This window comes from Camelus ferus, chromosome 17 (assembly GCF_009834535.1).
Source record: "Camelus ferus isolate YT-003-E chromosome 17, BCGSAC_Cfer_1.0, whole genome shotgun sequence".
Taxonomy (NCBI): domain Eukaryota; kingdom Metazoa; phylum Chordata; class Mammalia; order Artiodactyla; family Camelidae; genus Camelus; species Camelus ferus.
In genome coordinates this window covers 29,885,516-29,898,596 of record NC_045712.1, presented here as the reverse complement: position 1 = coordinate 29,898,596, position 13,081 = coordinate 29,885,516, and the positions used below count along the sequence as shown (strand labels likewise).

At 57.2% G+C, this 13,081-nt stretch overlaps 2 protein-coding genes across 12 annotated transcripts in view; one reads left to right on the top strand and one right to left on the bottom strand.

Annotated features, from left to right (window-relative positions):
• Window positions 1-13,081, top strand: part of CFAP92 (cilia and flagella associated protein 92 (putative)) — a 107,485-nt gene that overhangs the window by 33,187 nt on the left and 61,217 nt on the right. For all 11 annotated transcript variants that reach the window (XR_004312209.1, XM_032458752.1, XM_032458749.1 and 8 more), the window contains exons 4-6: window positions 6,745-6,938; window positions 7,334-9,256; window positions 10,238-10,452. The gene's annotated coding sequence lies outside the window, so the exon portion shown is untranslated. The remainder of the gene's footprint in view (window positions 1-6,744; window positions 6,939-7,333; window positions 9,257-10,237; window positions 10,453-13,081) is intronic.
• The window catches only part of EFCC1 (EF-hand and coiled-coil domain containing 1), a 30,173-nt gene that overhangs the window by 15,130 nt on the left and 1,962 nt on the right, over window positions 1-13,081 (bottom strand). The window contains 1 exon segment of the mRNA XM_032458760.1: window positions 12,205-12,488. Coding sequence (XP_032314651.1) covers window positions 12,205-12,488 — 284 coding nt within the window.

Genomic DNA, 13,081 nt, shown 5'->3' with positions numbered 1-13,081 from the left:
GACGCAGTCTGACCAGGGCCAGATGTTCCCCTCCCTCCAGCCCTGGCAGCTCCCGGCACCTGGTCTCCGACAGACAGACCCCTCCCTCGGTTTTGCGGTGCAGAGATGGGATCTTGGGAGCCGCCGAATCTGGGTTCCACCCCACAGGGCCGTGGCTTTGCAGCGGGACCCTCCTCAACGTCCCCTTGCTGCCCCACCTCCAGCCTCCGTTTTAATCCCCCTTCATTCATCAGAAAACACGGACGGGCCCTGGGGTCCCATGAAGATGAGATGAAATAACGGTATGTCTAAACGCGTGGCGCTCCTGCTGCCTCTGCTAGTTTGAGAGGATCTGAGGCGATGCTCGGACGGACAGGCAGGTGTGTGCGTTTTAAATAGTTCAACATTTATTGTGACTGAAGACAGTGGGCACGTCAGACCGTCTGAGTTCACACGGTAGTGATAGAACTTCCTTCTAAATTATGTAAAAAGAGCGAGATGATTTCAGGAAAAGCAGCAACTACAGAATCATAACACGGGGGCTCAGCAGACATAGTGAAAAATGACACGGAACCCAGGAGATCCCAGCGTGCATGCTGTACAGAAGTAGGCGCAGTGTGGCCCACGGGCCATAGTTTGCTAGGCCCTGATTTAACCGATGGCTGCTTTCCCTGGTGGTTAGAATTTAGTCCAGGGAAAGTGTGTTGAATCTGCGTGCTGAACTCAGGTCTCACGTGTATGCCCAAGGCCACGTGGCACCTTCTGGATTTGCTGAGAGCACTGAATGAGGTTACGGAAGGTAACAGCCCCCTGGCTGGGGCTAGAAAGGCCACCCTGAGGGGGACGGAGGCCTCCCGGGTAGCCAGGACAGTGTGTCCGTCCAGGCGAGCGGGAGTTGGGGCTGTCGTTGCTGGGTGAGGGGGTAGGCGGCCGACAGTCTGTAGGGCACACATTGACACACAGGTACAGGTTCACGTCAGCTTGTCTGTGGAATCTGATGACAGGGGCTCGAGACAGCGGCCACAGAGCTAGGTTGGCGGGAGGGCACCCGGCACTCTGCTCCTGGACCAGCGGGGTCTGCCCTCCCTTGCTTCCTGCCCATGTCCGGGCCTCTAGCCTGCCCAGCTGTTCTGTTAGCTCCCAGACGCCCTGTCAAGCAGTTCCCTTCCTGCTTCAGCGATGGTTTCTGATTGCTGCCACCACGAACCCCTACGGCCTTGAACAACTCACTTCACCTTTCTTCCCGATGAGATGTCCATCTCGCTGTGGCGGCACCACGGCTGCTGCAGGGTGGGCAGAATTTCTAGGAATGACCCCCAAGGTCCCCCACCCTAATTCCTGCAGTCTGGGGACGCAGGGAGGTGTCATTCCTGCGATGGTGGTGTTACGTGGGACAGCTGACCTTCAGCTGGGATATCATCTCCGTCTCGTCACATGAGTCCCTTTCAAAGCAGAGAACTTTTTCGGCTGGTACAGAACAGGATGTTAGGGAGATGTGAAATGTGAGAAGGACTGGGGTCACTGCTGGCTGGAGGACGGACAGGGCCACGGGAGGTAGGATGTAAAGAGAGACCCCCCCAACCCGCCAGCAGCCAGCACGGGATGGGCTCTTGGTTCTACAACCACAAGGACCTGAATTCTGCCAACCCCTGGCTGAGCTTGGAAACAGATTCTTCCCCTGAGCCCAAGGCCAGCGCCTTAACTCCAGCCTTGTGGGAGCTGAAGCAGAGAACCCGGGGAAGCCTGCCCAGACTCCGGCCTGTGGAACATGAGATCATAAATGGCCATCATTTCCAGCCAGTAAGTTTGTGGTCGTTTGTTACAGTTGCATAGAAACCAAATACAACAACCCAAACAGTCACACCCCATCTATCTTGCCTGCACCATCTCAGTTATTTCTTCAGGCGCTGACTGACCAAGTGCTTCCAGACAGATCTGGTTGGTCTTAGCTGATCATGAGGACTCCTTCCTTTTGTCAAGAACTGGTTGAGGAACAGGCGTGGGATGTGATCCTGGCTAATGAGAAGCAAGGGGAGGTCTGCCAGGAGGATCTCTGGGAACAGAGAAGTGGAAGGAGGAGGTTATTTTTCTGTCTCTGGATGTGGTGGTGATGCCTGAGGCCATGGCAACTATTTTGTGACCGTGAGGGACCTTTACCGACAGGCCAAGATGAGAGGCTGAGGAAGACAGAGTTGGGCGGTGGAGAGTCGGGTCCTCCCAAATCTCACTGAGCTGCTTTCCCCTGACTTCTCAGGCAGGGTCATCCCTGTCCCTGTGGTGTAAGCCATTCTGAGTTGAGTTTTCTGTCACTTGCGGCCTAAAGCATGATTGTTGATGAACGGTTCACAGCACTGCGTTGGGGTTAAATGAGGTTGTGGATGTGAGGTCCTGAGCACAATGCTTCACTCCGGGCAGGTGCACAGAAACGGTGGCATCTGTTCCTTTGTCAGTGTCGCTCCCCTTCTGCCTCGGGCCTGGATTAGGCAGGGTTCAACCAGGGAAGTGGGGCTAGTGGGCGTGTCCACCTTTGTCCATGTCCATAGCCACAGTGCCGTCTCAAGGGCTGTATGAGCAGGAAGAGCTCTCTGTGCTGGGGGAGGGTCAGCTCAGCGAGGCTGGAACCCAGAGGAGGGGAGATCACAGGTGGCTGGGCACAGTGGGAGCTCTGTCTGTAGGCGGAACTTCGCCGTTTCAGGGAAGCCCTCAGCCTCGCTTTAAGGCCATCAAATGATTAAGCCAGGCTCACCCAGACCCTCCGGGGTGACCTCCTTACTTAAAGTCAAATGGCTATGGGCTCTAATGACATCAGCGGAATGCCTGATGGCAGCTGTAGGCTCCTGTCTGAACTGGGGCTGTAATCAGCTGACTGCAAGGTGGCACATGAGAGACCATCTTACCCCCGGGGCTCAGCTTTTTCTGGAACAGGTGGGAAGCGTCATTGCCTTTGCTTCTCCCTCCTGAGTGGCCCCCGAGCTTTGGGAAGTGGCAGGGCAGGCAGGACATGCAGGGCCTGGCCAGGGCCCCCGAGGAGCAGGGACCAGAAGGCAGCCGGAGGCCCCGGCGGCTCGCACGCCCGGCTGCCTGGGCTGTGCCGCGTTTCCTGAGCCGAGGCTCGCAGGAAGCAGGGACTCGTGTGTGCAAACAAGAGAACAACAGTAGGAAGAAGAGCCTGGGGCCCTCGGAGGAAGAGCTGAAAATAAGTCATCAGGAGAGGGGGTGCAGACAGGCTTCGGGGCCTAAGTCATCAGGAGGGGGGGTGCAGACGGGCCTCGGGGACTCGGGGGCCTTCTCGACTGTTCCTAGTCTCTGGCCCCCACCTGAACCCGGGGTGCCGCCTGTACTGGGGGAGCGGGCGCAGTGGGGGTGTCTGAGCAGGCCCCCCAGTCCGAGCTACAATTTTGCTGTGTAACTCATCCGCCAGGTGAACTGAGCCAGCCGCCCTGCTGGGCGCTGGAGGGGCTGGGCGTGGTCCCTGGGGGAGACGGACTCCATGAAGTTGTCACAAAATAAGTGAAGGATGAGTCACCTCCCCACTACGTTACATTACATAAAATATGAATATAATTATAAATAGAATTTAATATATAATTTATAAAAGGTATATATAATTTTATAAAATACTTAAATATACTCATTAAAATTAATTTAATAAAGACTATTATATAATAAATAATATATAGTTATATATTATATACTTATATAATTTAATAAATATAATTATATAAGTTAATTTTTAAAGTATGAAAAGGAATTTTTTTAAATAAATGAAGGATGGGAAGGCCAGGAGCCATGAGAGAGGACGGAGGAGCAGGCTGTCTGTGGCGGGGACCTCCAAGGATGTGGCTGTGAATCAGTCAGGAGCCGGTGGGGGTGGCCAGATCAAGAACCCTGTTCCCAACTGGAGTGAGATTTGGGGGTTTGAGGAACAGAGAAGTTGGTGCAGCTGGAGGTGTGCACAGCAAACAGAGTGGGGGAAGCTGGGGCCGGAGTGGGGCCCCATTACTCAGGGCCACGGTCACCCTCAAATTCACACACTGAAGCCCTAACCCCGGGCACCTCAGGTTTTCAAGCTTAAGGCAGTTTGAGTTTGCTTTCAGTCATTAGCAACCAGAATATCCAAGACAAGGTAGCTCTCCCCCCACCCGGAGGAGGCAGACCTGTGTTCTTCACTGCTCCCCGCACAGGACCACCACCACTGCTTCTGCCCCAGGTTGACCCTGGAGACTGCGGTGCCCCTCCCTCGGGTCCTCTCGAGTCTCCTTGGCTTGGGTCTGCAGAAGTCATCTGTGCCACCCAGGCCACGTTAGGGTCTTGGTTCCTCTGGAGCCGCAGGCCATGCCAGGCCTCTGCCCTGGAACTGGCCGCCCCTCATGGGTGAGCGGCACATTCTTGCGTGGACCGGGACCACCCTAGACGCGGGAGCCGGCCACGCTGCTGGGCCCGGAGGCTTTCTGGAAAATCGTCCACTACACGAAAACTTCCACCACCTGGCTCAGAGGCCCGGACATCTGCTCTTTATCTTCCTTTTGCTCGGTGCCGCGCTGCGGCTTCTTGCTTCTTGGGGTCTCACCTCCAAGAGGGAGGTATGAGGTGGACGCTTGTTGCTTTTGTCTGACCGGCGTCCTTCTGTCTCCTGGTAACAGCGCCCACCCTGCTTGCCCAAGCTGTCCTGCCCCCTGCCCATCCCAGCACCCACCCTTCCAGACTACAGGGGTGAGTGTGTGTGCCAGTCCTGGCCGGCTGGAGCACCCTAGCGTCCTGGTCACGGTGGTGGCCATCACCCAGGCTGCGCCGGGCAGGCAGCGTTCTTCCCTGAACTTCACCTCCAGGTGCTGGGAGGCAGTATGTTGCGTCACTGAATTTGACAAGTTATGGATCTGGGGTCCTTGCCGCATGGAGCAGGGGTGTAGGAAATCAAGCAGGGACAAGCAGAGGCCCAGGACTGAAACGGCCTCACTCGTCCCCGGGCTCCTCTGCCCCTCGGTGACCCTGCCCTGGCTCTTGTGCCGGGTGGACGTCCAATCGAGGTTTCTGGGCAGGCCTTGTTTTTCTGGATAGAAAAGAACAGATTTCCACTTTCCTTCTGCTTTTAAAAGCGTCGTGGAGGCCACATGTCTGAGGGACATCGCAAAGACCCGTCACAGAGCCCACCCCAGACTTATGGCTAGGCGTGGACAACGAACCCCGGCGTGTTCCAAGCACGGGTAGGTGAGTTCTCCATGATGGCAGCTGAAGGTACCCCTAACTGATAAGCCTGCCACTGGAGACGTCTTCCCAGCTGCCCACGGATGTCATCCCTGTGCAGGGGTGGTGTCCCCACCCACGTGTGAGACTGGCCGGAGCGTGTAACCTGTGGACAGTGTAGCAAGAGATGTCGGGGATGCAGCAAGAAACGGCAGCTGGAATTTGAACTGAGACCCGGGTGCTGTGTCTCTACTAACTCCGGCGGCAATTTCAGGGTGGTGTCTGGGGGATAAAAGGTCTGGCCACCCCCCAGCGAAGGCTTCCTGGGCCCTGTCACGACCCTGAGGAGCCGGGAGGAACCACATTCACCCAGCACCCCTCCTCAGCTTGTGCCCAGTGCGGTCCTTTGCTGAGCTGGGCTCCTGTGGGTCTGTGACTGTGACCGTGGCCCGTGTGAGCTTCTCTTCCCCACGACCCCTGAGGTCCTAGCTCGGCCCCCGGCCCACGCGTCTCTGAAGTACCCACTGCCCATCAGCGGGTTCTCTGAATGCCAGGGTGAAAGCCACACGAGTTCGCTCTGCCTGGCCCAGCACGAGGTGAGGACGCCAAGACTCCTTCTGGGTGACCCCTTGCTGGCTCCTCCACCCCGAGGAAGGTCCCCACAGTCAACCAGCTGCTGCCTCCTGCTCCAAAGTCTGTTTCAACCTGCAAATCCTAAGGTTCTGTCCTTGAAGAATGCTCTGTCTTAGGGCAGAGGATGGCATGACTGAGGCCCCCCCCCCCAGCTCCAGGTGAGGCCCCCCGCTGTGTGGCTGGTAGTCCATCCCTTCTCAGGCACTGGAGGTCAGGCCTCGTCCTCTCTCTCTTGACCCAGAAACAGCCTCCTTGCCTCTGGCCTCTCCTGTCTGAGCTGTCCTCCACAGACAGCTGGGAGGGTCTCTCCCCGTGCTCACTCGGCTCCCTGCTTCCAGCCCTCCTCTGTCTCCCTTGTTCTCCGGGGTGAAGGCCTGTGCACAGTGCTCAGGACCCTTCACCATCCCCGCCTGCCCTTCCAGCTTCCTCTCCTGACACTTGCCACTTAAAACCCGCCATCCACATGTCTCTCTGTTCCCAAGAGGCACCAAGGCCTTCACACCTCTAAGCCTCTGCACTCACTGCAGCCTGAATCTGCGATGCCTGAGAAAACTCCTACTCATCCTTCAGCACCCAGCTCAGATGACACTGTTCTCCCCAGAGGTGCTACTCGCGCCTCCTCCCTGCGGGCCCACACTCTGTGGCTCCGGTAGGGCCCCCACACTCGGCTGACACTGTCCACTCCTTGCTGGAGGTCCCACAGACAGAAGGCTCTCTGGGGCCAGACTCTGTTAATGTTAACACCACCAGCCGCACTACCATTACTCTTTATGGGGCGCACTGTGATAAGGGATAAACACAATAATTATCTCAGTAGTCATTAGAAATTTTCTCAATGTAAGCACTATTCTAGGTGTTTTATACTTGTTAGCATTTTATCTTCAAATACCCTATGAACTGGGTAAAATAATTATGATGATGATTAATCTCATCACCCCCATTTTACAGATGAGGAAACGGAGGCTCCCAGGAGCAAGAACGACTTACGCAGGTCACCACCCCAGAGCTACACCCTCAGCCCATGCACCGTCTGCTCCCATCTTACTGAACCTCTACCAAGTTCCAGAGGAACAGGGCCACCCCCACTTCACAGATCAAGCCACTGAGGCTCACAGAGGGAGACGGAACAGCTTGGTCCCACGGTAAATATCTGGAAACGCTGGGCTTCAAGAACCAGGTCAGGCTGGGCCTCCCTCCTCACCATCTCCAAGGCCCCAGGCAGGGCCTGCGGCGGATGCCAGCCACCACTGTCCCTTTGTGGGCCCTGGGTATTGTCCCCAGGAGGAAGGCCTGGGTTCCCACTAGCGGCCACCCACACACTCGGTTCCAAGGATAATGGAATCCACAAGCAGCCGCCTCCAGCTCCAGACGGCGCCCCTGCCCACTGCCCCCCCCCCCCGCCCCGTCTGCTCCCCTCCCTCCCCACCCGCTGACTGCCCCTCCACCGCCCATCCCGGGTCAGGCAGGCGGCTGCACTCTGGCAGAAGAAAGGAGGTGGCCTCTGATGGCCTCCTTCTCCCTGCCCCCTCCCTCCCAGCCTTTTCATCCTTCCAGACAACAAAGCCACAGAGGCCAGGCCAGCGGCCCCTCCTCTGCTCTACCTGGGCTGGTTTGCTGTCTTCTGTTCTGAGACTCTGAGCCCAGCCCCTGCCCAGTGGTGCTGGCCCTAGGCCACCTGCCCAGGTGTCCCAAAGACCCAGCTGCTCCTCCCTGGCGCAGAGCAGGAGGTGGCGGGGCAGGCAGATGGCTGAGACCTGGGGCTTCTGGAGACTCCACAGTCATTGAGTCCAGGGCAGTTCCCCTCTAAGCAGCACCAGTCTGTCGGACCACTCGGGGCTTGCCTGGTGCTGGAGTCCTGCACGCGCAGGCCTTTTCTGCCAAGATGGTTTTGTGTTCGGCATCCATGCATGGGCTCACTGGTCTGTTCATTCATCATCTTACTGGAGCCTTGGGCTGTGCTCTGAGCCCAAAGAAACGCCAAGGGGCAGGAGACTGGTAATAAGGAACCTTTCAAGCCACCTTCCCAGCAAGTTCTGAAACACTGGGACAGGCCCAGGTCAGTGCGGGTGCAGAGGACTGTCAACCACCCCGCAGCGTTCAGCAGCCTGGAAGAGCTGACTCTGAGACGAGCCTGCCCTGCGTTTAAGCATGCTTCCTCCTGGACCCCCACTGCTCAGAGATTCTCCAGTGGCTGCAGATGGGCTGTTCCCAGGACAAGAAAGGGGATGTGGGCTGTGGATTCCAGAGAGGACCCGGGGCGTCTGGGATGCGCTCCCCTGTGGTTCTCCGGGGAGGAGCCAAGTTCGACAGAGTTGACTGTGGGTATGTGTATGTTTGGTGGTTATGTGACTAAAGTTTGGCCAATCAGAGCATCACATCCTCCTGGCCCCCTGATAGGTTCAGGGATGAACATATTTCCAAGTGGGTCCACTGAGACCCAGTCTGCACTCCAGTGGGACGGTTCAGACGAGAGAGGATCTGTGTACGAGATGTGGAGCTATGGATACGTAATTGCCCCAAGGTTGCCAGGGGAGAGAGCTTGTCTGAGAGTGAAGTACAGCTTCCATGTCTGAAGGTCACTGTTAGAGGACCTGGATCCAGCCATGCCCGAAGCTGGAAATAACCTAGACTTGACTAAGAGCCAACTTCTTCTATACCCAAGTCAGTCTGAGTCAGGCTTTCTGGCACTCATCTAAGAGACCTGGCTGAATAGGAAGAAAGACAACAGGAGATAAAGGCAGAGAGTGGCTGGGTGTAGTTTGGGAGAAGTGACAGGGAAACAGTCTAGTTGGATGGCGGTGTTAAATGGCGTTTTATGAATCACGTTGTAAATTTTCCACTTGAAACTCTTTGCATCATGGCAGCATAAGCCACGTCTTCCCCTCTGGCTCCTCAGTCAGGTCTACTGCAGATACACAGAAGTGATGAATCAGATATAGCCATTTGAAAGAACTCAGAGCCAAGGGCAAACACTGGAAGGGGAGATGCCCGGCCTGTGTGAGGGGCAGGCGGTGGAGCTGAAATGCCCACGAGGGGTCAGGACCGAGGTTCTGACGTCACAAGTAGGGACAGGGTCACAAGACCCCGTGTGGTGAGTTAGAAGGAGGCCCCCTGCACGAAGCCGGGTCCGGCCAGGGAGGGGCTGTCTCGTCCATGAACAGAGGTGAGAAAACCCCACTTACTGGCCTTGGGATGTTGTCCTTAGGGAAGGACCTCAACCTGTGCAGGTAGGAAACTCTGAGCTAAGAAATGAACCTAAAAATCAGCCCAGAATCAGGCCCCGGTGGTGGCAGAGGACGAACTCCATGCCCAGGATCATGGCTTCTGCCAAAGATGGGCTCACAGTCGGTAGCCACAAAGCATGCTGGGAACTTGACACCCCGGAGGAAAGAGCTTGGCAAGCTGGGGACCGCAGCGATCCCAGAGAGACTGCACGAGGAGAGGCTTACCTGGGAAAAAGGTAAGGGGCAGGGTGGAGCCCACAACAAAGGACTGAGTGGGAGGAAAAAGAACTAAACAGGAGTTGGAGAAATGAGGAAGAGAGTGGCTGGGATTCCATTTGAGCAGGTGGCGGAGAAGGGGAGGGATGCCTGGTTCGGAGGAGCTGGGAAACTCCACTCAGGCCTGGATCCTCTGAGCTTGCCTGCGTGACTCGGAGAATCACCCCCATCCCGGGGCTCTGTTTCCTCACTTGAAAACTGGTGGTCCAGCACCAACCTGAGTGTTCTCAGACCGCAGTGATCGGTTTCTGTGACAGCTTTGAAGGCTGGGAGATGCAGGAAAAGTGGGAGTCACTCCTTCTAACCAAACGGCTTCGAGCTGTCATCCCCAGGGGAGATTGCAGTCACTGCACTTTTTTTCTCCCCCAGACACATCTGCAGAGCACCTGGAGGCATTCCAGAGTAATGTCACTTAAGAGGACTTGCTGGGCCTCCAGGCTCTGGGGTGTGGGGCCTCTCCTACCCACGGGTTCCTCCAGACTGCAGGCCCAAGGGTCCAGCTGTGGAGGGAGGGGGTTCAGCTCAGCCCTCAGGGGACTGAGTTGCCAGCACTTGTCATGCAAAAGCAGAGGTGACAAGGTAGCCCACGGCCCACTCCAGCCAGTAAGGTGTTCTGCAGATACTTCTGGGGTGGGGAGTCCAGGAGGGCCTGTTACTTACCGGTGGGCCATACTGGCAAGTTGCTTCCTCCCTGGGGCTGGGCAAGGTTGAAGGGCACGTTTTTATAGGGGCAGGGAAACAGGTGACCGACCATCATCTGATCACTTTGTGACCTTCACAGGGTGTCACTCTCTGGCCCTTGGTTTCCTCATTCACTGGCCCTTGGTTTCCTCATTCACTGGGCATCTCCTTTGGAACCTCTTCACTATCAGCTCCCTCTGTCCTTCCTAAGAGAGCCCCAGTGCTTCTGGGGTAATCCACATGACCAGACCCTCTTGCAGGCAGGAGCAGCCACGTGACACAAGCTAGTCAAGCTGACGGAGGTGCAAGTTCCAGTGGAGAAGAGGGATCTCTCCCTGGAGACAAAGGCAAAGCGCACTAGAAGAAGATTCTTCCCACCACCAACGTCACCGGTTCTTCTTTTATGCCTGGACAGCAGATGTGAGGCCTGGAGGCACAGCAGCCATCTTATAACCGTGAGTCAACAACAAAAAAGGTAATGTGGAAAGACAGAACACAGGCTGAGGGGGCAGGCAGACCTTCTCCACTTCCTGGCTGTGTGGCCTCAGAGCCTCACTTCCCACAGCCTGTCAGATGGCGATGAAAACCCCTCCCTTGCACAGTCCTTGGGGGAATGAACAGGCGTTGGGTGTGAACCCAGCCCGCAGTGCAAAGAGCCAGCCCAGAGTTTGTAGTCACTTCTATAGCCATGCTGTAAAGGACAGTTACTTTAGGGCGAAAGAAAGAAGAGACCCTTTATTTCTCTTGGGGAAAGTTCCTCAGCTGGACACCGGCCTCAAGCCAGTGCGCCCCACTCTTCATCCGATCAGCTATGCAAACAGGAAGTGACTGTGCAAACATTTGGAGCTGCAGGAGGCTGGCCCAGGGTGGGCCTCCTCCCTCCGCTGCTGTGCCGTCTCATGTCCCAGCTGGGAGCGCCTCAGAAGTCAAGGGCACGGTCCCTCCTGGGAGGAACGAGGTTCAAAGCCACCCCTTCTGACTGCCCTGCCCACCAGGCTGGGCCAGACCACCTTCCTCCAAGGCTGGAGGCGGACAACAGCCTCTCCGCAGGCTCCCACTGTCTCCTGCCCTTCCCCTCTCTGTCACGACTGGAGCCAGAGTGATTTTTTTTTTTCAATGCAAGTCTGTTCCTGTCACCCTTTTGCTTAGAACTTTTTTCTAGGGCTTCATTCTCTCTTGAAGGAAAGGCTAAAGTCCTTGCCACGACCTTTGGGGTTGGCCTGGCCTCCCCAGCTCTCCCCCTCCAGCTGCTCTTTTAGTTTCTGGACGGTGCCAAGGTTCCTCTGCCTCTGCGCTCATTCCACATCATTCCCGTCTTCTAGCACGTACTCCCCCTCCCTGGCCCATCTTGCCAGGTGACAGCCCTCCCTCCGTGCTCTGCCCGAGTGTCAGGTCTTCAGGTGCTGGGGAGGGTCCTGCCCATCCCCCATAGCGCTCATCCAGCCTGCTGCTCACGTGGCAACTTCATGTGCTCACGAGTGGCTGCCCGGGGAAAGGATTTCAGGATTTCCCCCTGCCCCGGGATGTTTTGTTCACAGTTACGTCCTTAGTGCCTGACACAGCACCGAGCTGGTGCTCAGTAAATGTGGAAGGCAGGCAGCCCAAGGGCCTTGCAATTTGAAAGCGAGAGGGAGCTTTGCTTACTGAGGACTTAAGTGTGTGGGGCAGGACCTCACTGCCTCTTTACAGCCACCCTGGCAGGCAGGGACTCCAAGCTACGTTCTAGCAAAGAGGAAACGGGGGCACTGAGAGGGACAGTGATTTGCCCAAAGTCACACGTCTGTCAGAGACCCTGCCTTGGTCCCGAGCCCAGCTTCCTCTGTCGGTGGAGCTAACACAAGGGATCACTGCGCATGTTTCCTCACCTGTAGAATGGGGCCATAACAGTACCTACCTCCCAGGGCTGGTGGTTGCGAGGGTTCAGTGAGTTAAGTCGGGAAGGTGCTTAGCTCAGAGCCTAGCACACATTAGGTGCTCAGTAATTGTTAGCAGTTATTATTATTACATTGATCACATCCAAAACCAAGAATAACTATGTCCTATTGCAGTCTGAATAGGCAAGTGGAGGGACTTCATGGGTGAACAGGCACATGGATGGATAGATGGTGGATAGATACGTGAGCACATGAACAACCAGGGGACCACGAGAACAAGCTGGGGGACAGAAAGCACGCCTGACGTTTGGGAGAACGGGAGGTGATCTTGGGCACCCGGGTCGCCTGCTCACCTGTAGCGCCGCAGCTCGTCCTCCAGCCGCCGCACCCAGCGCTGCAGGCCGGGCACCTGCCGCGCCAGCGCCTCGAGCTCGCGCACGCGCCCCAGGCTGCGCAGCACCGACTGCCGCGCCGCCTCCGCGCGCCGCCGCACCTCGGCCTGGCCCCGGCACAGCCGCCCCGCGCGGGCCTCGGCCGCCGCCAGCGCGCCCCGCGCCTCCCGCAGCTCCCGCGCCGCCGCCTCGGGCCCGCTGCGCGCCGCCTCCTGGTCGCCCGCCTGGCTCTTCCAGAGGCCAACCTGCTGGGACAGGGCAGCAGGGGCAGGCGGTGAATGCCTGGCGCCGCACCCCACCACTTGGGCCGAACACGTTAGCAGAGCAGCCATTTCTCACGCGGGTGCGTACCGCCCGCCAGGGCCCATCTGAACTCGTCTAACCCTCGCCGTAGCTCTAACGACGCAGGCGCTCTTGGCGCCCCCCTCCCCCTTTAATGGACAAGGGCAACCGAGGCACAAAGCCCGTTCTGTTCTTTGCACGGTTGTAGTGAGTCCCAACCGTCCCTTCCTTCTCCGCCTCCTGCAGTCGGAGCGCCAGCTCCCTGTGCTCTTCCACCCCCTAGACTCGGGGAGCGCTCTGTGCATCGTACGGCGACCCCGGCCCTCCCGGGTGCCTGCTGCTAGACTGCCGGCTCCTTGAGGGTGCGGTTTTTTTCTGTCTTTACTGGCACCCAGAACTGGCCTGGCACACAGTAGGTGCTCAGTAAAGACTTGGAGAACGAATGATCCTGGACGATCTGACTCCACGTAAAGGGAGTACTTCCCTGCTCCAGACTTTGCTTCTCCGGTGCACGCTGGCCGCCGCCCTTGCCCAGCCACTGCTGTGGCCACCGATA